Below are 25,610 nucleotides of genomic sequence, written 5' to 3' on the forward strand. Positions count from 1 at the left end.
CCGGGCCTGAGGCGGTCCCGGTCCCCGCCCGCCGCCCGCTCGCCCACCCGCTCCTCACCGTGTCAGCGACAACGCGGCCGAGGCCGTGGCCGGGCTCCTCCGCGCCGCATCCTCCCGGCCGCCCAGCGCGGACGGGGCCAGGGCGGGACCCGGACCGAGCGGCCGCCGCTCCGGCCCTGCTCCGAGCCGAGGCAGCGACACCAAAATGGCGGCGGCTCCTGCTCCTCCGCGAGAGAGCGCCCGGCCCCGCCCCCCCCGCGCCAGACCCCGCCCCCGAGGCCACACCCTGGGGTGGCCCCGCCCCCAGGTCCTGGCCCTGGGGGGGGGGGCGGTGCCGGGATACGCGGCCGTGGCCCTCGGGGGGGCTGGGCCGGGCTGAGCCCGCCCCGCGCCGCGTTTGGCCCTCGCGGGGACCCGTAGCGGGCTCGCGCGGGCCGAGGCCTTGCCTTGCCTTGCCGTGGAGCCTGGCGTCTGAGGTGAGTGCGGGTGGGCCGGGGGCAGGAGCGGTTTTAATCTCTTCTTTCCTTAAAGCTTCCCTCCAAAGGAGAGACAAACTTGCCGGAGGAGCCCTTACAACGTGCAACTCCTGGTTCCAGAGTTCTGTCAGGATGGCAGGGATGCCCCAGTCGAGCTGAAACGAGTGTATCTTGCAGTCCTTGAGCTTAAGAGATGTATCTGTGGAAACGGTTCTTCAGCCTGCTCTTTGTTACTGTCACAGCTGGGGCTGGAAACAAACGGGAGCCGTTCCCCTGACAGACTGAGGTTCTCCTGCCCTGCCTGCCGGACGTGCAAGGTAAAATGACCTAAAGGTCTCTGTGGGCTGATAGCTTCCCTTACTCCCGAAGCAGAAAAACTGGAGCTTGTTCTTCACATATATGTTGTGAAAGAATGCAAAGCGTCCTTAGAAAACTCCTGTCCTTCAGTGGGAGTTTATTTTCTCATCCCACGTGCTAACAGCTGTAAATACTGTTTTGTGCATTCCAGCCAGCTTTGACGTGCTTAGCATTAGCGCTGCAGTTAACCACGGGTTCCACAGAGACAGCTATTCCTCCTAAGGAATTACAGAGTAATCATCTTGCTTTGACTGTACCATGTGTCTTACCACAACCAAGAATTCTTACAGCATCTTGTTTGGGTATTGTCATTTTCTTCTAAGAGAGCAGATGGAGAAGGCCCTGAATACCAACGGAGTTGATTTAACTAATTTACTGACTTTTTTGCCTCCATTGCATCACAATTGGTCGAGTGTACTTTTCTTCCTCCTGTCATAACCAAAGATGTTTGAGCAGTAGATACTAATATTTGGTTATGCTGAAGCTGAAAGCATAGAAGCATTTTCAATCTCTGCCTTATTCCAGTTTCTTCAAAATACGCTGTGTAGCCCTTGCTGTTACGTTTCATTGTAGTCAAAATAAATGCCCATCCCCAGGAAAAGAATCTGTCTTCCTCACGAGAAGAATGAGAGATCTTTACTTATAAGTTGCTTGTTTTTCTCCCCAAATGCTTTTTCAAAATGGCAACATAACTAATGGAATAATTTTTCAGTTAGGCAAATTATGTTGACTAGTAGTCAACTGTGTCTATGATTCTATGATTCTGTGTGTTTCTCTAGAGCATTCTGAGAGCTTGTGTGAATTATTTGTGTGCTTGGACTTTTAACCTCTTTGGGCAGGAGTGATTCTGCCCCAGGCTAAGGTACTTTAATCAAAACAATGGAAAACTCACTTCTGTCTCTGCAGGAAAAATGCTGAGAAGTCTGAAAGGGCTTGTCTGCCATCCTCTGAAGGTAAGTCTTGTGGCAGCATGATGCTGCTCCCAATACTTCAGCTGTCCTGTGACTTGGAACAACAGTCTACCACTATAAAAAGTGGTGTCTCATAAACTGGTCGTGCAAGCTCCCGTTAACAGAGAGAGACCACTGAGTGTGTTATTCCTACATTTCTCTCCATTCCTGTAAACGTGTGGAACAGCAAGTGTGTGAGCGAGTCTGGACAGTTGGCTCAAGTGAGATGCTTGTTACATGACTGAGTCTAGCATCCTGAAATGTCCAGAATGCTGAAGAGTCTGTATCTTTGATACAAGTGTATCCCAGAAAGCAGAGAATCTACTTGCTCTGCACTGCTGGAAAATATAAAGGAAGAAGCCCTTTCTCTTGATACAGAAGAACCAATCTTTCACAAAGGCTGTGTTGCTGGTGGGAAGATAAGCTTCCCAAAGATGGCTTAGTGCTTCAGGTGGGTGTAGGAGTATTAGCTCTGTCACAACACTGCAGCAGCACTATGTTATTAGTAAAGCTTCCTTATATTACATGCAGCATAATGAATTAATGTTGCATATCTGGAGTGACTTCCTGAAGGTAAAGAATTTCAATTGTTTAGTTTTCTGTTGTCTTTGAAATGCTTTTTCTTTAGTACATTGTGATTATGCACCCGTTGAAGAGGAAGACTGTTATGTTAAAGTCCTTGCTTCCGGAGACGAGAACCTGGTTGTTACAGTACGGGGTTTATCATGGCAGCCTGTATGAAATCAGCAGTCTTTTCTAGACACTTATATGTAGCATCATGTAGGAACAGCTCCACCTTATGGCACATGACTTTATGATTAATCTTCACGTACCACGTGACAGTTTGCTGCCATTTCAGGGATCTGAGTTAAACTACTGTCCTTTCACAGATGGAAACTTACTATAAAGTCCACTCTACGTTGTTAGGATAATCTGTGTTAAAAGATGACACGACAATGTGAGAGCTTTGCATGCATGTTAAGATTTACTATGCAGACCTACAGTGAGCCAGAAAGATGTGTTTCTGTCATTCTTTGTAAAGCGAGGGGATCGGTGTTAAGTACTGTCTTCTGTTCAGGAGAAGGGACCAAGTGACGTGTTGCTTGCTACTCTAGAAAGTCAGAATATATAATGCATTAGAAGTGATATTTTAGGTCATTCAAAGGTACTCTCCTGTAGCCTTGTTTTATCCAGATGTGCCTATGCCTAGGGCCAACAAGGCAATATCCTGGTGGAGGACTGTTACAGACTGCCAAACCAGGATGAGGAGACGGATGAGGAATTCTACAGGCAGCTGGCAAAAGTTGCGAAATAGTCAGCTCTTGTCCTCGTGGGGGACTTCAACTTCCCAGACATATCCTGGACATGCAATACAGCTCAGAGGAAGCAGTCTAGGAGGTTTCTGGAGAGCGTGGAAGATAGTTTCCTGATGCAGCTGGTTAGTGAGCCTGCCAGGGGAGGTATTCCGCTGGACCTTCTGTTCACAAACAGAGAAGGACGGGTGGGAGATGTGGTGGTCAGGAGCTGTCTTGGGCAGAGTGACCACGAAATGGTAGAGTTCTCTATTTTTGGTGAAGTCAGGAGGGGGACCAGTAAAACTGCTGTCTTGGGCTTCCAGAGGGCAGACTTTGAGCTGTTCAAGACACTGGTTGACAGAGTCCCTTGGGAGGCAGTTCTGAAGGGCAGAGGAATCCAGGAAGGCTGGGCACTCCTCAAGAAGGAAATCTTAATGGCTCAGCAGTCTGTCCCTACATGCCCAAAGATGAGATGGCGTGGAAGAAGACTGGCCTGGCTGAACAGAGAGCTGTGGCTTGAGCTTAGGAAAAAAAGAGCGTTTATGATCTTTGGAAAAGAGGGCAAGCCACTCAGGATTATAAGGATGTCGTAAGGATGTGTAGGGACAAAATTAGAAAGGCTAAAGCTCATCTGGAGCTCAATCTGGCTACTGCTGTTAAAGACAACAGAAAATGTTTTTATGAATACATTAACACAAAAAGGAGGACTAAGGATAATCTCCATCCTTTACTGGATGTGGGGGGAAACTTAGTGATGAGAGATGAGAAAAAGGCTGAGGTGCTTAATGTCTTCTTTGCCTCAGTCTTTAGCAGCAAGTCCAGTTGTTCTCTAGATACCCAGTACCCTGAGCTGGTGGAAGGGGATGGGCAGCAGGATGTGGCCCTCACAATCCACAAGGAAATGGTTGGCGACCTGCTACAGCACTTAGATGTACACAAATCGATGGGGCCAGATGGGATCCACCCAAGGGTACTGAGAGAACTTGCGGAGGAGCTGGCCAAGCTGCTTTCCATCATTTATCAGCAGTCCTGGCTATTGGGGGAGGTCCCAGTCGACTAGCAGCTAGCAAATGTGGCGCCCATCTACAAGAAGGGCCGGAGGGTAGACCCGGGGAACTATAGGCCTGTTAGTTTAACATCAGTGCCAGGGAAGCTCATGGTGCAGATTATCTTGAGTGTGATCACGAAGCACTTGCAGGGCAAGCAGGCGATCAGGCCCAGTCAGCATGGGTTTATGAAGGGCAGGTCCTCCTTGACAAACCCGATCTCCTTCCGTGACAAAGTGACACGCTTGGTGGATGAGGGAAAAGCTGTGGGTATGGTCTACGTTGACTTTAGTAACGCTTTTGACACCGTTTCCCACAGCATTCTCCTCGAGAAACTGGCTGCTCATGGCTTGGACTGGTGTACGGTTCGTTGGGTTAGAAACTGGCTGGGTAGCCAGGCCCAAAGAGTCGTGGATGGAGTTAAATCCAGTTGGAGGCCAGTCACCAGTGGAGTCCCCAGGGCTCGGTACTGGGGCCAGTCCTCTTTAACATCTTCATCGATGATCTGGACGAGGGGATCGAGTGCACCCTCAGCACGTTTGCGGACGACACCAAGTTAGGTGCGTGTGTCGATCTGCTTGAGGGTAGGAAGGCTCTGCAGGAGGATCTGGATAGGCTGGACCGATGGGCTGAGGCCAACGGTATGAAGTTCAACAAGGCCAAGTGCCGGGTCCTGCACCTGGGGCGCAATAACCCCAAGCAGAGCTACAGGCTGGGAGATGAGTGGTTGGAGAGCTGCCAGGCAGAGAAGGACCTGGGAGTGATGGTTGATAGTCGGCTGAATATGAGCCAGCAGTGTGCTCAGGCGGCCAAGAAGGCCAACAGCATCCTGGCCTGTATAAGAAACAGTGTGGCCAGCAGGGCCAGGGAGGTGATCGTCCCCCTGTACTCGGCTCTGGTGAGGCCGCACCTCGAGTACTGTGTTCAGTTTTGGGCCCCTCGCTACAAGAAGGACATGGAGGTGCTCGAGCGAGTCCAGAGAAGGGCTTCGAAGCTGGTGAGGGGCCTGGAGAACAAGTCTTACGAGGAGCGGCTGAGGGAGCTGGGCTTGTTCAGCCTGGAGAAGAGGAGGCTCAGGGGTGACCTTATCGCTCTCTACAGGTCCCTGAAGGGAGGCTGTAGCGAGGTGGGGGTTGGTCTGTTCTCCCACGTGCCTGGTGACAGGACGAGGGGGAATGGGCTTAAGTTGTGCCAGGGGAATTTTAGGTTAGATGTTAGGAAGAACTTCTTTACCGAAAGGGTTGTTAGACACTGGAACGGGCTGCCCAGGGAAGTGGTGGAGTCACCATCCCTGGAGGTCTTTAAAAGACGTTTAGATGTAGAGCTTAGGGATATGGTTTAGTGGGGACTGTTAGTGTTAGGTCAGAGGTTGGACTTGATGATCTTGAGGTCTCTTCCAACCTAGAAAATTCTGTGATTCTGTGAGTATTTGTTGATAGTTGGCTGAATATGAGCCAGCAGTGTGCTCAGGCGGCCAAGAAGGCCAGCAGCATCCTGGCTCAAAGAAAATGAGAGAGCCTGAAATTCTAGGCTAAGAATGACCTAGGGGTGAAATGTTCTGGGTGAATAGGTGACAATAGTTGCGTGTTGTACTTATTAATGTATTAAATTAGCGTCTTAGTGTCTTTCTCCAGGCTGTAAATTAAGTCACTTAAAAATAGCCAAATAAGATATCCCAACTGATCCTTTGAATTTAAGGAGAAAAAGAACACTGTGGGAACAAGAGAAGATAGTATTAAAATATGATGATAAAAATCAATATTTATTGTTCTTCCGTATTTACTCTGCCACTGTTCATTATATAGGTACACAGTATTGAGTACAAGACTGTTAATTCCTTCCTTCCCCCCCCCTTTTTTTTAAATAATGTGCTGAAATGCTGATTGAAGAGTCCATTGTGTATTTAACAGGGGATGTGGGGTAATCTGACATCACAATTTCTTCTGAGCCCTTGTGGCTCTCAAATGACCCCCCCGAGGAAAACTCGGATGACAGCAGAATTGCATCATGCTGTGTAGAACTGAAACAGCTGTTCCTGTCTCTAAATTTGAGTTTACAACTCTATGCACACAGACAAAATAGGAAAGTACTCGCTCTGTTTATACTTGGGGCCTGCAACTGTTCCAGTCAGTAATATGGAGGGTAGCTTTCGGTTTTGGTTGCTTTGGTCGCAGCTGCTGGAATATAAGCATTTTTTCTTAATTGATGAATCTAATTTTTTCATATTTTCATGTACTGTACCATAATAAAATGCTTGTCCTTCTACTGCTTGCTTTCTTACCTGTTCTGGCTAGGCTTTATGGGCATGCTTCGTGAGTCTGTCTATGGAGAAAATAATTAATCAGCTTAGCTGGCTGTTTCAGTTTCTCAGCCACAGCTGTATTGTAATGAAAGAGTCTGTATGCAGGGACACAGTTAGGAAAATCAGTGCAGGGAACGTAATTATAAATATCAAATAGTGGCTAGTGCTGTGCTAATCCCTCAATAATTGAGGTGATTATGGATTACCAGACAGCTTGAATTTTCAAGGCAGTAGCCACTGTTCATCGGTGTAGGCAGAAACATTATGGGAACTTCCCAGCAGTAAGGCCCTAATGGCTGTACGTGTGCTCTTAAGCAACCTCAAAGGGGATAACTCGTTTTGGTGCAGGATTTGGCTCTTTAGATGACCTAAGTGAATGGAAACAGTTTAGAAGCAGGCATCTAAATCTGAAATGTGGTTTTAAAGCGCTTGTTTTTTCATGATGAGTTTACACTCTAATCGTGAATTCGTCTTCTGATTGCAGAGACTTCTGCTCTGTGTTGCGTGTTACCTAGAGCCTATCACAATGTGCATGCAGTGGGTGCACAAAACAAACTCCTGTCTGGTTTTCACTGCTACCAGTCTCTGTCTGCTGAGAAGTTGGTTGTCTGATTGCATTTTTCTTTCCGTAGTTGGACCATGGATATGCTCTCCATACAGCAGCCAAAGATTGCTTAAGTTCTGTCCTCAGCCAGGATGTCCAAATCCCAGCAGAGAGACCAAGAGCAGTTTTCTATACCAACGAGACTGACCCGGTGAGTAACTGCCAGGGTTGTTATTGTCAAACAGCAGGTGTATACATCCCAACACTCTGTGGATGCAGCAGAGCCAGGAGTGCTTACTGGGACTGTGTTGTTCTGGTAAACATCAGGGAAGGCAGCACAGAGACCTAGTAACAGGTATCTAGACCATGATGCCCAGCCCAAAGGAAACAGGCAATGGCTGTGCAGTTTAAAACAAGACAGGGTTGGTCCTCTGCCTCAAAGCTCCTGGGAACAAGTATTGATTCCTCCTCTATAGTTGCGTAGATGAAATAGCCTGTATATTGCAGAGCCTCAGATGTGTCTTAGCTTGTCATCAGACACCATTAATTTCAACTCCAAGGTTATCCTTCCCTGACTAACCTCCCCAAACCCCCTATGGAGGGGGATAAAAAATACACCCCAGATTACTTCAGCACAGGAGAGCTGTCCAGCCTTACACTCTTCATCTCGAGCACAAAATGAAGTGGGATAAAGGAATGGAATAAGCCTTTGAGATGCTTTTCTGCTGCCTCTGTAATTGGAGTCTTTCAATACTGATTCCTCTGGGGTCTCTATGGAAACAGCAGCATGCAGATGATCTTGCTCATGTGGTCAGAGTGTCTCTATAGACTGAACAGGAGAGTCCAGATGGCAAGAATTGTCTCCACTGTCCTGTACCTACAATTTATGTTGCCAGGCAACTGGCTTTGGCATTCCGGCTTCACGTGCTGATGTTTGGCGACATCCACCGTTGCTTACTAATTTATCAGATCAGCGTTCCTCAGACTTGCTGTATTGCAGATTGCATGTTGCAGTGGATCAGCTCCACTGGCTTGCTTCATCAGCAAACCCGATAGTTCTAAGTGCAGTCATACTTGTGCACAGTAAAGACCCATTAAAAATTGATTAAGAAGGCCAGACGAAAACTAAATTTTTAATAAGACTTAGCATTTATATACCTTTCCATTAACAAAACTCAAAGTGACTAAACATGATGATAAAGATACTGACCAACTTTGCAGGTGTAGGAGCTGAAGAGTGAAGGAATTTGCCTAAAGTTATGCAGCGGGTCAGTGGTGAAACTGAGAATAAAAATGATCTCTGGAGTACTGCCCTTCTGTTCCAGTCCATAGATAGCGCTGCCATACAAAAACACAGCTGCTGCTAGTCTGTGTCAAATGGAGATACACACTCCTTAATCAAGTAACAGATACTTAGTGAAATTATCTAGTTGCAGACCTAAAGTACACTTGAATCTAGCAGACCACTCAGAGGGCAATCACATTACTGGTCGGGTATTGTGGTGATCAGAAGTACAAGCAGACTAATAAAAGATTACATAAATTCATAAAGCACAAGGCTGCTGATGCCCACGAAACAGAATGGCTCATGCACAAGTTGAAGCAATCTGTTTATTGCCTGGTAGGATATACTTTAGACTCTTCCTAAGCATCTGCCAGTAATTTTCAGATACTATTTCTGCCTTGCTTTAATATTCAAGTTCTTCTGACTCTCTGTAAGCATTTACTCATTGTGATTGAGCGTTCCCTTCCAAGCCTTCTGGGTGCAGAAAAGAGGTATCAGACTATCTGGAGCCTTACAGTTTGCATTTTACCTTCCCAGGCCAACCACACAGAACACCACGAGGGTCGCCACTATAGCATTCCCCTTGAGGAGGTGAAAGCTGTTTTTCCACATGGATTGCCCTACCGTTTCCAGCAGCAGGTACTTCTGTCTTAAAGTAGATTTGTAGGGAGTGGACTGGTACTAGGGAAGATCTGATCCATCAACTACCATGCTTTTCTGTTGGAATAAGACAGAGTGGTAGGTGTGCTGATTATTCAGCTGAAAAAAAATATATGCAAGAATGCAATTATTGCTGGTCCTCAGCAGCATTTTCTACATCTCAAAGATACAAGTCCGTCTAACCAAAACAGTGGCAGGAGGACACATGGATTCTACCTTAGGCAATGTTCCTTCCAATGTTTTTCACCTATAACTTTTGAATACATAATGAATTACAGAAATATTTTTCTACAATTATGTTTCTGTATGAAATAGGGTAGCTCAGGAAATGATCTTATCAGCAACAGACATCTTGCTTCTTGATTTCTACTGAGACTGATCGCGCCATGACTAGATCAGGCTTTGTAAACACGTAACATTGACTGACTTTAGGAACAGATTTCTTATCCAAGTTAGCAATTCTAGGTGGTCAGATTTTGATTCATTGACACTATTGAAGCACTACACTTGCACTCCCTAGCTTTCCTATGCTCAGCATTTTCCCAATTCAGACTGCAGTTGGAACCTCGTAGTTTCTCAATGTGCCTGTTGCTAGGCTTAAGATAACACAGTAGGGAGAGCGTGTCTACTGCTACAGCTTGGTAGCTTGCAATATTCAAGGCTCGGGTCTGTAAGAAACGTTTTTAATATTACAGAAAAGACAGGTAGTGAAAAGATAACATTCTTTAACATCTTAGATGCTTGGCTGTTTGATAACAGGCTTGATGAAGTATTACAGCTATTTATCCAAGGCTTGGGAACACTGAGACATACAAAAGTATTGTTTAGGTTTTATAATTGAAAGTAGTTGGCTGTTTTTTCAGCCTGAGATTACAGAAGAACCTTAGTGTAAATTGCTGTATTTCTGGTAAAATTACCTCTTTACAAATTTGTTCTGTTCTAGTCTGGGAGATTGAGAGACCGGAGTGCAGACTGGTTAGAACTACCGTAGAAGCTTTGATGTGGAACTTAAAACGGCCCTTATGAATATATTAGAGATGATTGTATAGAGCAACAGCAAAAATGTCACGATGAACCAAGGCAGAATGGAGTTTTCCTTCTACTGGAACCATCTGGGAAGGACCCTTGTGTGGTGGTTTTACCGTGCTAGGCAGTTGAACACCACAACCGCTCTCTCACTCCCCCTCCTCAGATGAGGAGGGGAAGAAGTAAAGGAAAGAACAACTCACGGGTTGAGATAAGGATGATTTAATTAAAAAGGGGAAATATATATATATATATATAATTAAGGAAATATTATTATTAATTAAACAATTCAACTAAAGGGAAAAAAAGGGAAAGGGGAAAAGGGAGGGGGGAAAGGGAATAACTAAACAAAACAAGTAAAGGCTATGTGGAAGTGCAGAGGAAAGAAATTACTCTCTACTTCCCACAAATGAGCGATGCTTGACCACGTCCTTGAAGCAGGGCCTCAACGCACGTAGCCGGTGTTCGGGAGGAGGACAGACGTTTCGCAACGAGAGCCCACCCCTCCCCTCTTCTTCCTTTTTCCACCTTTTATTGCTGAGTGTGACATCATATGGTATGGAATATCCCTTTGGTTGGTTTAGGTCAGCTGCCCTGCTGATGTTTCTTTCTCACTTTTTTGCCCACCCCCTAGGAGGGTCAGAGAGAGTCCTGATGCTGTGCCAGCACTTCTCAGCAGCAGACACAACACTGGTGTGATACCACTGCTGTTCTAGCTACAAGTGCAGAGCGCAGCACTGTATGGGCTGCTGCAGGGAAAGTTAATATCCCAGCCAGACCCAGTACACCTTGACAGTATCAGAGACAGACTCATGCTAGGAACAGCTGTTGTGTGCTGGCATGTGGCTTCTTATTCATGTTCTGCTCCTTTTTTCAGGTGAAGACCTTCAATGAAGCCTGCCTGATGGTGCGAAAACCAGCTTTAGAACTTTTCACTTACCTGAAAAACTCCAACTTTGCCCACCCAGCTGTCAGATATGTGATCTGTATCTTTTATCACTTACTTGATAGTAGAATGCAAGTTAAACATAAGCAGGTGAGATTACACACATGATGAGATCACACACACATTTGATTACTGCTGAGTACCTTGGTTTAGTCTTCAGGGGATGGTTCTACCACGCCTGTTGACAGCAAAAACTCCTCAGAGGAGTTCCTGAAGCTTGTCTGTGGCACAAATAAATGCGTACAAGTCTGACTTAAGATCCACAAAGAGTGGTATCAGCACAGCTGAGGGAATGGCTATCAATTAACAGTCAACTAATGCTTGTTAGCGTTTTGTTGGAGACTTTCCTTGATGGACTGTGTTGGAGATGGTGAGAGAGGAACAGGGAAAACCATGACCCTGTGCCATGTGGTTCACTTCTGCGTGAGGCAAGGCTGGCTGGTGCTGCACATCCCAGATGGTAAGACCACTGATGCTGTCTGTAACTACATCAAATACACTTGCCTATTTGGAATATGCTGCTTCAAGAGAAAGCTGCAGGATAGGCCAGTGCAAATCGTCTTTGTTTTTCTGTAGTGGAGAAGGTTTACTAAGCACACAAAAAAAAAACAACAACAAAATAAAGTGGAACATAATGTAGCGTTCATCTATAAGAAGGGTTCTAATGAGGACCTGGGGAACTACAGGCCTTTCAGCCTGACCTTGGTGCCAGGAAAGGTGGTGGAACAGGTCATTTTGAATGCAGTCACACAGCATGTGCAAGACAGGTAGGGTATCGGGCCCAGTCAGCATGCATTCATGAAAGGCAAGTCCTGCTTGAGCAACCGCATCTCCTTCTACAACCAGGTGATCCACCTGCTGCATGAGGGAAAGGCTGTTGAGGTAGTCTACCTAGACTTCAGCATATTCTTTCTATGTAGCAGAATAAGGATAAGAGAGAGAGACCCATCCACCCAACTTATACAATTATTGTAACTAAAAATGGCAACTGTTTTCTTTTGCTTACAGCTCATCTCTGGGTGAAAAACTGCAAGGAGCTTATGCAGTCTTCCTATAAAAAGGAACGGCTTGATCAGCCTTTGCAAGCATCTTCCTGGCTCAAGAACTTCAAAACCTCAAATGAACACTTTCTAAAAGAGGTTTGTAGAGTTGACTTGGTTAGTAGCTAAGAACTATCCACAGGATCGTATCTCAGGAACTACATGTGCATGTGCTTCCAGTCTTTGAAGACCTGGACATGAAATCCAGACTTGCACAGAGAAATGTTTCATATATTAATGCATGCACTCATATTGCATACAAACCCTACCCATCACTAGAATGCAATTTTTTGTAGAAAAAGAAGTACTATAAATCCCTCTCTGGGGATGGCTATTTGAGCTGAATTCTTTGCACAGATTCTGCACTAGATTTTAACGCCAGAAAAGAAGCAGGAATCTTGCCATCCAGAGCTGTGGAACTACCTCTGTGTTCCCTCATTCCTGATTTAATTATTCTCTTACGCAGATAAAAACACAACAAAAATATGTGTGGGGCAAACGAGAAAGTACGGAGCAGGGCAGACCACTGGGTGAAGTGGTAGAACAGGTAAGGAGTAACAACTGTTTCTGGCTTTGTCTTGCCTTTTATTAGCAAATTCCATCATTGCATTTGTAAAACCATACTACTTCTAAAAAAACTTAGAAACAACATTCTAGGAAGTGGAAGGTGTTTTCCTATCAACAAGGTCGCTATAAAAACCATAATGGAAGTTGTGATAGATCTCTAAAGGGATATGTAGACCCAACTTGAGGAGAAGCAAAAATTAGAACTTTAAAGTTCCTACGTTGTTTACTATGAGACCAGGTTGCTCCTGTGAAAGGAAAGAACAGACTTGACTGTTCCTACATCTTCCTTACCCCTTAGGAAGGACAGATAGTGCCCAGAGTCACCAACATCACCTATTGACAAGAACAACCTGAGTTACGTTTCTTTTCCTACTCTAAGGGTTTAGCTCGAGTGAGGAGTGCCAGCGATGCTGTAGGGGTGGTGATGAAAGAGATAAAGCAGCAATGTCATCTTGGTTCGTTTAGAGTTCTTGTGGCAGTGGACGGAGTCAACGCGCTCTGGGGAAGGACTACATTAAAAAAAGAAGACAAAAGTCCTGTAAGAAGTGATTTGCTCTGATGAAATTTCTGTGTATATATCTGTACTGCAAGGGAGAGCAGGGGAGGGTGTATTGTGTGAAGTTCAATAGTAATCCCTACTGTAGAACTTCTTATATGTAGTAAGGTACACATTTGGCTTGTCATCTATAGTAAAATGCATGTTTGGCTTTGCTAGTTCAGAGGGACCTGCAGAATACATGCTGTTCTTTACACATTCTTTGCTGAAGAAAGTTCTCTCAAGAAGAAGGGTTGTATATGTAGTGTTTTGGTAGGAAAGGTTTGGGCACTTCTCCATGTAACATTACTAGGGCTGAACAGTGCTAAGTAAAAGCAAAGGAAAAAAAAAGCACCTAAGTGATGCACACAATAGACATTTCCATTCTAATTTAAAGTGGGGGGAGGAGAATTTATTTCTTGGATGAATACTACTGATGCTACTGCCAAAAAAAAAAAAACAAAAACAAAAAAAAACACTCATACCAGACAATCTTCATCAGGTTTCTCCAGAGGAGCTGACACTAGTGTACAACCTAAGAAAGATGATGATGAATAACTGGGTGAGTCTTGTTCTTTACCTTCGGGTGCCTTATTTGCAGCAATTAAAGCTACATGCTGGTAAGTGTAAAGCTGCAAAGTAACATCGTGCTGTTGCTTCAGTGAGGAGGAACATAAGCACAATGCAACTGTTTAGGGTTAGGATCTCATCAATGTTTCTGACATCAGCCAGCAGCAGTTGTGTGTGCCAGAGTATAAGAACAGCTTAAATATGTAATGATTTTCTTGAATGCCGAACTCCAGTTTGACTCACACTTCCTGAGGTAGCAGTTTTTAAAAACTCTTAATGACATTTTGTTCTATGATTTTGATGAACTAATGAGAACTTTTAGTTTCTAGAAACTGTTAAACTTCTTGCTGTAGGAGGTTAATTCCTTCTGCTGCTTTTTCAATCCCCTACACGTTAATTTCTCAGGTAGTCTTCAGATTTAAATGTGTACAGAAAAATTCTTTCAAAAGTCTCTTAGATGTTTCAGGTGTCATTCTTACTCATAAATGGCATTCATGTTTCAGTGCCAACCCTTAAACACTAGCTCTCTTTCCTGTGTGGCATGTATACTTGGAATAGCCACGATTAACGTACTTAGGAGCATTATATTGGGTCCATTACACAGAATTTTGGAATTGAAGTAATTGTGAGAACAGGGAAGAAAGGACCTCACTTGTTTAGAATCTGTAACTATTTCACAAATGCAAAGTTTGCAGGTAAAATGTGCTGTAATCTACATCTCTTTTAGAACGGAGGTGCTATTGTGACAACACTTAGCCAGACCGGCTCTCTATTCAAACCAAGTTCTGCATATTTACCCCATGAGTTACTAGGAAAGGTGAGTTGTCTTTTTTTTTTTTTCTTCCCTTTCTTTCACAATACGAAACAAATAAAAATCCTTGTTTTGGAACTGTATTCAGGTCCAAAGATTTCAGTTTTTCTTTAATCATCTTCAGATCATACACATCATTAGTTTCCTTTGCTTAATTCTGTGTGAGCTTGCACCTTCTTGCAGATGGCTCTAGCCACGCCACGAAGCTGTGCCCGTGTGCTCCTGACTGTCAGCAGCCTTCCTTTCAGCAGTCTCAGGCTTCCCTTTCCCTTCCAGGAAGGATTCGACGCTTTGGATCCTTTTGTCCCTGTCCTGGTTCCCAACTACAGCCAGCGGGAATTTGAGAGCTGCTACCACTACTACCTCCATCGGAAATGGCTTCAGCACGAGCAAGGTGGGGCCTGAACCGGCCGAGGGCCGGGCGGAGGCGGGCCGGGGGGGCGGCGAGGGTCGGGGCCGGCCGCGGAGCTGCAGCCTCAGCGCCCTTTCTCGTCCCTCTTGTCTCGCAGCGCGCACGGAGGCCGGCAAGGAGGAGCTGCGCTTCCTGAGCGGCTCCAACCCGCAGCAGCTGGAGCGCCTGGCGGGGCCGCTGTAGCGCCATCAATAAAGGGCGGAGCCACTCCCGGTGTCGGTGTCGGTGTAGGGGGGCGCCGCCGCGCCGTGACGCGCCTCCGGTTCCGCAGCCCGGCGGGGCGATGGCGGCGGGGGAGGCGGTGACGCTGCAGCTGGGCCCCTACGCGGGCTGCGTGGGCTCCCACTGGTGGGGGCTGCAGGTGGGCGGTGGGGGCGGTGGGAGGATGCTGGGGAGGGGGGGCCCGCGCTCACTCGCTCGCCCCCCGCAGGCCGCGGCGCCGCGCGGCCCCGCCGAGCTCGGCAGCGGGACCCTGCTGCGGGCCGCGGGCGGCCGGGAGGAGAGCCACACGCCGCGCCTCATCGCGCTGGAGCTGAAAGGTAGCGCCGGCAGGGACGGAAGGGGAGAGGGAGGGACGGGCGGAGGGAGGCCGGGGCGCGGCGGGGCCACCCCACTCCCCGCTGCTCCCCTCTTGCAGGCGGCGTGGGCTCGCTGGGGCGCGGCGCCGCCTGCCCGGAGGCTCCGGCGGCCTGGTGAGTAGCGGCGGCGAGGGCGGGGGGAGGCCGCCGAGAGGCAGCCGGCAGCCGCCGCCGCTTTGCGTTGCAGGCGCGGGGACGTGGTGAGCTACGTGGAGCAGCCGTCGGCTGGAGGCGCCTCGCCGCGGGACCGCGGGAAGCGGACGGTGAGGGAGGGAGAAGCGGGGCCGGAGGCCGGGGCTGCGCCGGGGCCCGCGCCTCGGTTTCCCCGGGCGCAGCGCGGCGCCTCCAGGTCCCGTCCCTGGTGCGCTCGTGGCGGGCCCCAGCAGGGCAGGGCGCCCAGCACCGCGTCTGGGTGGCGCTCGGAGATCTCCAGGATCTTTGGGGGCTCCGCGCTCGCTGGGTACCTGTGCCAGGGCTCCGTCACCTGCCCGGCTGGGCCGCGCTTCCCGGTGCACCGGCAGCGCCTCGGCACGATGTGAAGGCTCTGCTGGACACCGCTGGCAGGAGCCTGCTGCTCTCCGTGCCTTCCGGCAGCGATTGATGGACGTGGATGGGATCCCCCGGAGCTGCCTCCTCGTGGCTGAGAAGCCCCAGCTCTCAGTCCCTCCTCCCCATAGAGAGGCTGCAGGCCTGTCCACGTTCTGGTGTCCACACATCAGACTCTATCCAGTATGTCCACAAAAATAAGAGGCAAAGCATCCCGTAACTGCCTTCCCTGGGCTTTTTCTTTAGGGAGATGCTTCTTCTGATGGAAAGGGCAGCTCCAGCACTTCTCAAGGTGTGCATGTGCTTTCTGTGTGTTATATTTTTGTCTTACCTGTTTTGTACAGTCCTGATGGGTTTGATTTCCTTGCTGAAGATGAAAGAACTCTGGAAAGGTAGAGCAGCCCTCATGACTGCAGATTGATGGTATAGATGGTTTGTCTGTGAACTAATACAAGGGCATGAGAGGAAAAGTTACAGGAGAGCATTTCTTTGCTTAAAGAAGCAAACAGGTTGAGCAACTGTACAACTACAGGGGAAGCCTTTTTCCCCATTTGCCTTTCCTGTCAAGGGGATATTCAGAGTGGAGAAGATTATTCAGAGTGGAAAAGATGTTGGCTCTTCATACTGCTCTCTTTTCAGATGCATCTTCTGCCCCTGTGCAGCTCAGTGTTTCCCAGGATGTTTATTCAGGCAGCAGCATGCAGGTCTGGTCCGATTACCTCAATGTGCAGCTGCATCCCCGGAGCATCTATGTCATCCAGCAGTACAATCACAACGGGTATGTCTTAGCAGAAGGCTAACAGGCAACAGCCATTTCGTTCAGAATTTGTTATCCAGAACAGGATCTTAATTTTGTCTTCAGGGGAATATTAAGAGAGAGTAGAATAAGAGCTTTTTCTACTTTTTAGGGAGTCTGGTCGTCTAGAAGCCTTTGGACAAGGTGAAAGGCTCCTGCAAGAACATGACTGCGTAGAGGAGCTGGAAGATCGGTTGCACTTCTATGTTGAAGAGTGTGATTATCTGCAGGTTTGATAGCTCAGTCCACCCCTCCCCCCCTTTCTTTTTAAACAAACTTCTTTTAAGATTAATCAGAAACTCATGTCATGTCTCTTGTTTTACACAGGGATTTCAAGTCCTCTGTGACCTACACAGTGGGTTCTCTGGAGTTGGTGCCAAGGTGACAGAACTGCTCTACGATGAGTATTCAGGAAAAGGAATCCTGACCTGGGGCTTGACTCCAGTCATGCATAACGTGGAGGTAAGTAACTGAAAAAAACAACAACAACAAAAAACAATAATATGTAAAGCTATCATGCACCATCTGAATGAGATGATCTCGTTTGCATCTTTAAGAATACATTTGTTGGATTCCCCCCCCCAGGATTCTCAGAAGAACTTTTACAGGCTGATGAACACAGCCCTAGGAATTGTACACCTCTCCAGTCACAGCTCGCTGTTTTGCCCAATGTCGCTCAGTGGGAGTCTAGGACTCAAGCCGCAACCTCCCATTTCATTTCCCTACATAAACTATGATGTATGTACTGTGTAGCAATTTATCTAAAAATGCTTTCTTTAGTAGCTTAGTGTTTTTTAAGACTTGATACTCAAAATATTTTCTGAAGCCACATATTTCAGTTGTGTATTTTATAATGGTGCTCTACGAAGCAGAAATGATTTTTCCAGTCAGTAGACCCAACTACTGACTTACTGTTCCCCCCCTTTTTTTTTTTTTAACTTTTAAAAAGATTGAGTTTCTCTTTTTGGATGCTTCCAGTTAGTATACTATTTTTAGTTTCTGCACTGAAAAAAATACTTTACTGGCTAATAAGCCGTTTTTCCCTTTCTATTGTATCGCTCACTCTTCGTTCCTGTTAGGTTGTTATTTGCATTATTACTGTTAACTTTTAATTAAGTGTCAGTCTGTTACAGCTGAAACTAGATTTCTGAAGTATATTAAATACATGCAAAGCTAGTTTCTGCTTGAGGTATGAACAATACTTCATTCCATTATGGTTTAATCAACTGAACAGAACATGATTTTAACAGTATAGGTACTCTAGAGGCACAGGGTATGCACCTCAAGCCCTGTCCAGGCAAGACAAGAAAACAAGTAACAGATCAGTTGTTAGCCAACAGCTGACACTTACCCAAAATCTTATATAAAAACATTACGCTAAACAATTATTTATATATATAGGTCATGTTTAAGTTATTTGCTTTTTGTATAAATTTTAAAGAACAGAAGCGTTTAACTTGTCTTGTAACAGTTCCATTTGCATCCTCCATAGGCATCACTTAACTACCACAGCAGTGCAATTTTGGCAGCAGCACTTGATACCCTTACTGTTCCTTACCGACTCTGTTCCTCTCGGGGCTCTATGATGCACCTTGCTGAAACACTTAATTTCTCTGGGAGAAAGGTAAGGGCTTAGAGAACAGCACCCTTTAACTCTTTCAGCTCTACCTGAACTACTGCTGTAAACAAGAGCTGGTGTTATTCTACTTCACATATATGCAGCAATGTAAGCATCTTCTTTATAGGACAGAGGCCTGTGTCAGAAGTATGGGGAACATATTACAGACCATGAGTTGTCACCCCCCTCTCTAACTCACAGGTTGCAGCTGTGTGGGCTTCTGTTCCCTTTCCTGCTGTGTGTGGCCACTCGCTTCCAGATGTTTTACACACGTACCTCCAGGACCTGCCCTGGAAGCTGCTGTCTTCATGTAGGGAGCAAAGTGTCAGCTGCTGTTTTGCTCAGTCTGTTGTGCTAAGAGGAATTTGCAAAGAAGGTCATATCAGGTAATCAACATCTGCACTACACTTTTCTTTCAGAACTCTGGCAACTTCTGACAGCAGTTCTTCCAAAAATACTGTCTCTTCATTAGGAGTGTCAGTTGAATTAAGATAGGCTTGTGATCTTACGCTGCTAGTTTAATAGCGAAACAACTAAAGAGCAGCTAAGTTACCACCATCTTCACTAAAGTCCCCCCTCCCCCCCTGAAAATCATGAATTTTTCTTTGTAACAGCTGTCCAGGAAAGCAGCCTATTTCTCCACTCCATGCTTTTGAGACAGCTGAGCAAATTCTGCAGCAGTATTTACATGCTGTGTTTCCTGGGGCATTCAGGTTGGTAAGTCTCTTGAGGGAATACCAGCTAGAAAGGAAAGACAGAGTTTTGTGTAACTTTATTCAGTTTCTTCTTTACAGCACATTCCACATTCTTGAGCAGCCATGTATGACCCAGCCTCCATATCCCCGTTTTTTTTCTCCTCTCCTGACCAGACAAGGCTTCCTCCTGGACAAACCTTCCAGTTATTCTGCAGCAGGTAAAGTGTGGTTAAACTTTGTAACGGAAAAAGGGGCAGTAGGGTCTAACAGAGCTAAAGTATTGATTTTATTTTTATTTTTTTTTCCTTAAAAAGCACTTCTGAGTTAGCAGGGCAAAAAAATGAGTCACGAGAGCATTTTTTGCTATGCTGACTTCAAGTAAAGCAACTGCTTATCAAGGGAAACTCATTTTGATCACTGTATTTAAACAGATATCTTTCCCTGCAGCTGTTGAAAGTATCCCTGTATTAACATCCCTGCAGTCTTCATCTGTTCTGCACACGCTCCTCTACAGCTTATACAAGGATCTACAGAAGCTGAATACTCGACGATGGGCCAGCTTTTTCTCTGCAGGAGTTGAACAGGCTGACTTCCACGAGGCCGTAGAGGCATTAAGAACTCTATCACAATGCTATGAGACAGGTTTCGGAGATGATAAATCTGAAGATGAAACAGATTCAGACTGAATTATCTTTATTACTGGAGATAGGGGAAGGAAGAATATTCTTCAAGGTTGCTTTCAAAATAAAGGAAATGGTGCTTGAAGATGGCCCCTCTGCTCCTTCCTTTTAATTTCACCCTATTACAAAGGCTGGCTTAAGTTGTCCCCCTACCTGAAGTTGTGTTGTAAAGGAGGAAAGCTGCTGCTTCTGGTGGTGGTGTTTTTCTAAACTCTGCAAATTCATGTGCTTTGCATGTTAGATTAAGACCACACAATAAATACAATTTGAATTCTGTAACTTTCCCGTGTATGATCAACACAAGGGAAAAAATTACAAAAAATCATGTGTTCCACATGAAAACAGCTGTCTTATGATACAGTATTTACATGTTCTCTGCAAAGGTTTGATGGCTGAAATCTTTGTAACAGACAGAAGTCAGTGTCCACAAACATCACTCCTTGTTTCTGAAGTACCCTGTGTAGGTTCTGAAGGATGGTAACACTTTCTTTGTTCCTTTAGTTTGATACAGATGGAGAAGTGCTGCTTGTCAGAAGTTACCAAGAAAGTGAACCAAAAAAGGTGCCATATTAAGTACCTGCAAAAGCATTTTTTTCCTTTATCCTCAGCACCTGGCTAGCAGCAAACTGGCAAACAGCTCTCCTGATGCAGTCAGCAACTTAAACCAGGAAACCCTTAGTCATCAGGTTCTTCCTCAGAAAGCAGCAGATCTTTATCTGACAATTGGTCTGCATTACTAGTACTAGTTGCATCCTCCTCATCTTCAGAACTCCCATCACAGGATGTATGAAACAGCTTCATCAGTTCTCTGAACCTGTGGGATACCTGAAAAACAAGGGAAATTCAAGATGATTAGTGGCCGGTGTGAAATGGAAGTTTCATATAAGGAAGTTCGGGGTTATGTAAAAGCACAATCACATTGTATGCAAGACTCTAAAGGGGAAGAGAAATAGAAGTGCACAGGTTTGTTTTCTTTGGAAAAAAGACAGGTTCCCTGTTTTTAAGTAGAGGGCTGACAACCCAAGTACTATCATTGAAATAATTCTGGTACCAAATATAAGGCTAGAATACAATGGTAACGTAAAAAGGACCAAGTGAGGTGTTAAATTTTTTGGCTCTACTGCAAGATCCCAGCTTGTTAGCCTTTTAGAAAAAGTTAGAATTTTCCAAATAAAATCTTCATGAATAGGGAAAGCTGTCAGGCACAGGCAAGCACTTAATTCAAGACAGCAAAGCCTAAATACTCAGGGAAAGCAATGTAGCTAAGTATCAGTTAATAAATAAGGAAACAATTGCAGTTAACTAAGAGCAATAAGAAACAAGTTTCAATCAGATGAAGTAATAATCACCCTTCAAACTGGGTTAACTAAATGGCTGTGAAGGAAGACAGAAGCGTTACAGACCTTTCAAACAAATGAAATTATTGTCAACAGTACAAATGATTTTGGAATAATATACCACCACCACTTTCTACATGCTGTAGAAAGCCACATAACATTTGATCAAAATGCACTAGAAATGCAGGTATAATTGCATACATTTTGGGAAAAAACAGAAAATATGATGCATATTTGATCTATAGTAGAATCTTAAATGTACATGGTGTTGGTTACCTGACAGAAAAGTTTATAACAGTCAGAAAAAAGACAAAAAAAAAGACCGGATAGCATACAGCAAACAGACACTAATCCTTGGCTAGATTAAATAAAAAATAGGCACAATTCAGGAATGGAAGCATTAGATATGATGAGTGATTGACCTATCTCCTGTGAGTTAGGTGGCTTAATATAAAACCTCCAACTTAAATCCCTAAAAATCACACACTACTAAAAATAACAGCAGCATGACAGGGACAAACTACTGCACTCCTATACTTCTGCTGCTCTCACTGAGCACGTAGTAGGGCCTACTACCAGACAAGACATCAGACCCGTTGTTGTTTAAACTGACTGAGCTGTTCTTCATAATGAAGCCGATCAATTAATAAAAACAAAACAAAAAAATCTCTAAAGAGACTTGACTATCTTAACAGGCAATAGCTTCTTTCTCTTCAGTAGCCAGGTACGCTGAAAATTCAAAAAAATTAAGTCTCTGATGGTGCCAATCATTTAACAGGGTTATAATGTGTCGCTGCATAGTCATTTCCTCTAAAACTTTGATCTTCTTTAGCAGTCTCTTCAGCAAATAATCATATAATTTGTCTGAAAAAAAAATCTATGACTGTGCAGTCAGGTTTATTTTCCTTTGATGCATCAAATTTCAAATTGAAAATTAGGTCGGAGAGGCTATTACAACAGCCAACCCCCACATCTCCTTTCCTTTCCACCCCCTTTTCCCTACTCACTCTAGCAAATGCAGGTATCTCCACACCAACCCCTTACCTCACTAGCGGTCTTGTTGCCCAGTTTCTGTGAGATGGCATGGAAGGTTTCCAGATGCGCTCCTTTCTCCTGACAGGTGGTAAGGATGACTCTGTCAGCTTCCCTGCAAGGCAGTACAATGATTATGAAAGCAGCCAAAAATGAGCGTTAACACACTTCAACCACTACAAACCTGAGAGGTTTATTCTGAAGTAAAGATCTAAAGATCAAACTTAAAAACTTCGTCATGGAACAAGTCCAGCAGACCTGTTCATTTACTACTACTATCACCACAAGACACATCTCTAAGCAGAGCCACATTTACACATCTCTAAGCAGAGCCACATTCAGCCTGTTTACATTTTTCTCATAAGCTTTTTGTGAGAAAAACGTTTATTTCCTAGCCTCGAGTATTACAATAATTACACTGCCACAAGCAGGCTATACTTCCAATCAGACCAAGATGGCAGTTACGATGGACTGTGGTTAGAGGAAACAAGGCAAGAAAATTCAAAGAAGGGAAGCTGCAGAAGACATTAGAAAATGGGAGAAAAAGATGAAAATAAAGAACTCTCTATAAATATCAAAGCCAAACTTTGAACACCAAACAAAGCCAAATACTCAAATGCACTGAAGTCGTAAGGTGCAGTTAAGGCAGATATACCTGGTCCAGAGGACAACCTTCTCCCCGGTGGAGCTGACTTTGCTGTTCTTGGCGCACACAGTTGCTTCTGTGACTCGCTGCTGTTGCTGCTCCTCTTCCTTCTGCCCCAGGGAGGCAGTAACCACTCTATACTCTAGCTCCTCAGAATGCTGATGCACCTGGAAGCAGTTGTTTGCATTTGACTTTAATCTGTTCTCTGGAAAACTTCCAATGCAGCTCATATCATCTGCTTCCAAAACACAATTATTGGAGGACTGTGAGCAGCAGCTCGTACCCAGTACTGGCTTTCTATCTGGTGTTATCCAGCCTTGCTTTGCTTCAGATTTTCCTTCCAGAGGCAAAGGTGGTCCTTCAAATTCTCTCGCACTTAATTTTGAAGAATGACCAAAGATGGCACACTTGTCTGCTGATTCAGAGTAAAGCCCTTCAGTCTGATACACACTGTTTCCAGAAAAGGAACTAGGTCCTGTTAAACCTTTCACTGTAGCAGAATGAGAAGACAACAGCAGATCTCTGCTCAACCCAAGGAAAGCATTTGCATTTCCTTGATGATGTTGGTTTAGTCCCTCACTAACACTTCTTGCAGTGCAAGGGCTGTCTTTGGTTTCTTGAGGTAGGTTTTGAGTAGCTTTTTGTAGGTGTGTGCATCCAGGGCCAGTGATAAAAGAATGACTGTCTTTTGTGGTGTTCACAACGGCACTGACACCTGCTTCTTGAACCTGATTATCAGGCAATGCTGCTTTTTCTGAAGATACATGTCTGCCACAGACAATTCCTTCTTCCATGGGAGATCCTGGTAAGAAACCCATACAAGTTCAGAGTAGCTGTTAGTAAGAAAAAAAAACTTCCAGAAGTTTAATTTACTTATTTTAAAGAGATTTTTGGATTCTAGGGGATAATGCGATAAATGAGAACACAGTTTGGGAGCAGCTTTTAATTCTAGCTGCAGTTTACACATCCTATACTTCAGAGAATGCACTCTGCAATCAATTTTGTTCATCTTTGTGGCTTACTACAAACAGGTAAGGGGAAATGATGAGCACATGAAAGAGCTTAAGTACGCAGCCCAGAACAAAATTCTCTTATTTTGAGTTGTTGTGCTAACATGAAAACTAGCAAAAAAATAAATAAAAATCATCATGGACAGGTAGTACTGGGGATAAGATTAATATGCTGGCAACAAAAGCTTAAATGTACCAGTATTTCTAAAAACTGGAGAGTATTTATCTGGTCAGAAAAGCTTTTTTCAATGCTCTGGATATATACATGTTTAAAGCATCCAGAGCGGATGAAGACAAGGAAAAAATGAAAGAAATATTAGAAGTTATTATCTCAATGAATCTCTGTTAGGAAGCTCTATACTTATTTTCACTTGTGGGAACCAGTTTGGACAAAAATGATAGTAGCTGTCTGCACACGAGACTTTCACATACCTGACGTGAGAGAGTCCACTTTCCTAGATACGGTTTTTGTTCTGCGCTGGACATCCTCTCCCTCATCTCTGTTTTCCAAGCTTTCTTCTGCAGGTTCCTTAGACATTCCAGAATCCTTCCCTTCAGGATGAGGACTCGATTCTTGTTGAACAAGGGAAGCAGTCAGTTCTTGAGAATCTTTATTTTTATAAAACTTGTTTTCACACACCTGCAAACCAATATATAGGCATGTAATTATAGACACAGTGTACCGATCCAAACCTAACACCTCAGCCTTTCTTCCAAAGCATTACTTGACTCTAACTTTAAAGCCTTCAATCTGGCAATATGTTTGCATTTAGGAAGCTGAATCTTTATTATTAGGAATAGGTAGAGTTCTCTCCATACAGTGGCCACACAAGCATCTTCCACCAAAAAAATATATAATCTTATTTTTAACTCAAAGGAACGTCAAAATTGACGCTATTTAGCATAGCAAGGAAAGGCAACAGAAAGCGAGAAGGAGATAGACGAGAGAAGGCTGGATAGGGCAGTCAAGGCTGCAAAGAAGACAACGCTTCTGGTTATCTTTTATTTTCTTCCCCAACACATTACAGAGACAGGAGGTCCCAGGCTTAGCAGATCATCACAGAAAAACAGTGGGACTCTTGATAGAACTATTCTTCTCATTCACCACTCCAATGACTTGGCCTATCAACTAACCTTACTACTGCAGTGGCTGCAGGTCCTCCTTTTGCTTTTCTTTAGCTTGAGGTCGATACTCCCTTCATGGCAAGAACATGAACATTCCTTCATCCCATCTACCCACTCGACCTCCTGGAAACAGACAGACTCCAGCTGATAAACGTGCATGGTACACAAAGATGACAGTCAGGGCAAGGTTAACCCCAAAGGGAGTCAGGAAGGGTTGGAGCAGCACTCTGCTTGTACCCTGAGAGAACTAAAACAATTACATTGCTAGCAAGCAAAGCACAATGGAAACATTTCATTCCCTTTCTTAAAGTCTTTATAGGCTGTTGTCATGTCTCTATACAGACATTTATCCTCACAGACACGTTTGCTTAGAGTCCAAATACGTGGACTAGCAAAATATCCCAGGCCCACCTTGTCATTGTTCTGGCCTCCGATCTCTTTACGTTTCTTATTTTTTGAAGCTGTGTGCATCTTAGGTGGTTCATCCTCTTCTTCTACATCTGGCAAAGACACCTCTTCAAACCCATCAAACTAAAAAAAAAAAAAAAAAAAAAATTGCTTATCGTGATAGCTCTTTACAAGACCAAGCTTCATTTTCCCCATGAATTTCTAAGTACTGAGCTCAGTTCCAGTGCACCACCAGTTCAGCTATGTTAGAAGAGACATAAATGCTGTAAAGACATTTGAGAAGTTTGTTCCAGTCCACCAACAGCTATCCCACCCTG

General features: G+C 44.9%; 4 protein-coding genes and 1 long non-coding RNA gene across 10 annotated transcripts in view; 3 read left to right on the top strand and 2 right to left on the bottom strand.

Annotated features, from left to right (window-relative positions):
* ASH1L (ASH1 like histone lysine methyltransferase) overlaps positions 1-243 on the bottom strand; it is a 59,433-nt gene extending 59,190 nt beyond the window's left edge. For 2 of the 3 annotated variants that reach the window (XM_035346536.1, XM_035346535.1), the window contains exon 1: positions 59-243. The gene's annotated coding sequence lies outside the window, so the exon portion shown is untranslated. The remainder of the gene's footprint in view (positions 1-58) is intronic. The other variant, XM_035346537.1, reaches the window with a different exon arrangement.
* Positions 244-407: 164 nt separating this feature from the next.
* On the top strand, positions 408-15,036 carry DAP3 (death associated protein 3). 2 transcript variants are annotated; one of them, XM_035346504.1, is made up of 13 exons: positions 408-476; positions 1,740-1,786; positions 7,059-7,181; positions 8,793-8,894; positions 10,819-10,927; positions 11,255-11,347; positions 11,896-12,026; positions 12,394-12,474; positions 12,874-13,032; positions 13,532-13,591; positions 14,327-14,416; positions 14,687-14,804; positions 14,920-15,036. In XM_035346504.1, exons 2-13 carry the CDS (start codon positions 1,745-1,747, stop codon positions 15,003-15,005), a joined length of 1,194 nt encoding a protein of 397 aa, XP_035202395.1. In that variant the 5' UTR covers positions 408-476; positions 1,740-1,744; the 3' UTR covers positions 15,006-15,036. The 2 variants fall into 2 exon arrangements, with proteins under 2 accessions (XP_035202395.1, XP_035202396.1); XM_035346505.1 differs by lacking the exon at positions 408-476 and adding an exon at positions 749-793.
* On the top strand, positions 1,793-2,941 carry LOC118178196. Its single transcript, XR_004756095.1, has 2 exons — positions 1,793-2,234; positions 2,412-2,941. It is a non-coding gene; the product is annotated as an uncharacterized LOC118178196 (long non-coding RNA).
* On the top strand, positions 8,235-19,820 carry MSTO1 (misato mitochondrial distribution and morphology regulator 1). 2 transcript variants are annotated; one of them, XM_035346500.1, is made up of 14 exons: positions 15,044-15,183; positions 15,253-15,361; positions 15,460-15,514; positions 15,588-15,663; positions 16,193-16,238; positions 16,586-16,724; positions 16,855-16,972; positions 17,070-17,204; positions 17,328-17,480; positions 18,235-18,366; positions 18,562-18,746; positions 18,972-19,073; positions 19,155-19,273; positions 19,503-19,820. In XM_035346500.1, exons 1-14 carry the CDS (start codon positions 15,106-15,108, stop codon positions 19,739-19,741), a joined length of 1,686 nt encoding a protein of 561 aa, XP_035202391.1. In that variant the 5' UTR covers positions 15,044-15,105; the 3' UTR covers positions 19,742-19,820. The 2 variants fall into 2 exon arrangements, with proteins under 2 accessions (XP_035202392.1, XP_035202391.1); XM_035346501.1 differs by lacking the exons at positions 15,044-15,183; positions 15,253-15,361; positions 15,460-15,514; positions 15,588-15,663; positions 16,193-16,238 and adding an exon at positions 8,235-8,238 and having other exon boundaries at positions 16,536-16,724.
* LOC118178189 (GON-4-like protein) overlaps positions 19,732-25,610 on the bottom strand; it is a 29,866-nt gene continuing 23,987 nt past the window's right edge. Inside the window, exons 27-32 of one of the 2 annotated variants that reach the window (XM_035346497.1) lie at positions 25,297-25,416; positions 24,895-25,008; positions 24,193-24,400; positions 22,760-23,552; positions 22,117-22,219; positions 19,732-20,560 (exon numbers count right to left, since the gene is read on the bottom strand). In XM_035346497.1, the coding sequence (XP_035202388.1) occupies positions 20,411-20,560; positions 22,117-22,219; positions 22,760-23,552; positions 24,193-24,400; positions 24,895-25,008; positions 25,297-25,416 (1,488 nt within the window). In that variant the 3' untranslated portion in view covers positions 19,732-20,410. Of the gene's footprint in view, positions 20,561-22,116; positions 22,220-22,759; positions 23,553-24,192; positions 24,401-24,894; positions 25,009-25,296; positions 25,417-25,610 lie in introns of those variants that run through there. The other variant, XM_035346498.1, reaches the window with a different exon arrangement.

The sequence above is a fragment of the Oxyura jamaicensis genome, chromosome 25 (genome assembly GCF_011077185.1).
Source record: "Oxyura jamaicensis isolate SHBP4307 breed ruddy duck chromosome 25, BPBGC_Ojam_1.0, whole genome shotgun sequence".
Lineage (NCBI taxonomy): Eukaryota > Metazoa > Chordata > Aves > Anseriformes > Anatidae > Oxyura > Oxyura jamaicensis.

Coding starts and splice junctions, on each gene's coding strand:
- DAP3 (XM_035346504.1), top strand. CDS start 1,745: ATGCTGAGAAGTCTGAAAGGGCTTGTCTGCCATCCTCTGAAG. Junction 13,033..13,531: donor AAAAAGAAGACAAAAGTCCT/GTAAGAAGTGAT, acceptor AATCTTCATCAG/GTTTCTCCAGAGGAGCTGAC. Junction 13,592..14,326: donor AGATGATGATGAATAACTGG/GTGAGTCTTGTT, acceptor CATCTCTTTTAG/AACGGAGGTGCTATTGTGAC.
- MSTO1 (XM_035346500.1), top strand. CDS start 15,106: ATGGCGGCGGGGGAGGCGGTGACGCTGCAGCTGGGCCCCTACGCGGGC. Junction 15,362..15,459: donor CATCGCGCTGGAGCTGAAAG/GTAGCGCCGGCA, acceptor CCCCTCTTGCAG/GCGGCGTGGGCTCGCTGGGG. Junction 16,973..17,069: donor AAGAGTGTGATTATCTGCAG/GTTTGATAGCTC, acceptor TGTTTTACACAG/GGATTTCAAGTCCTCTGTGA.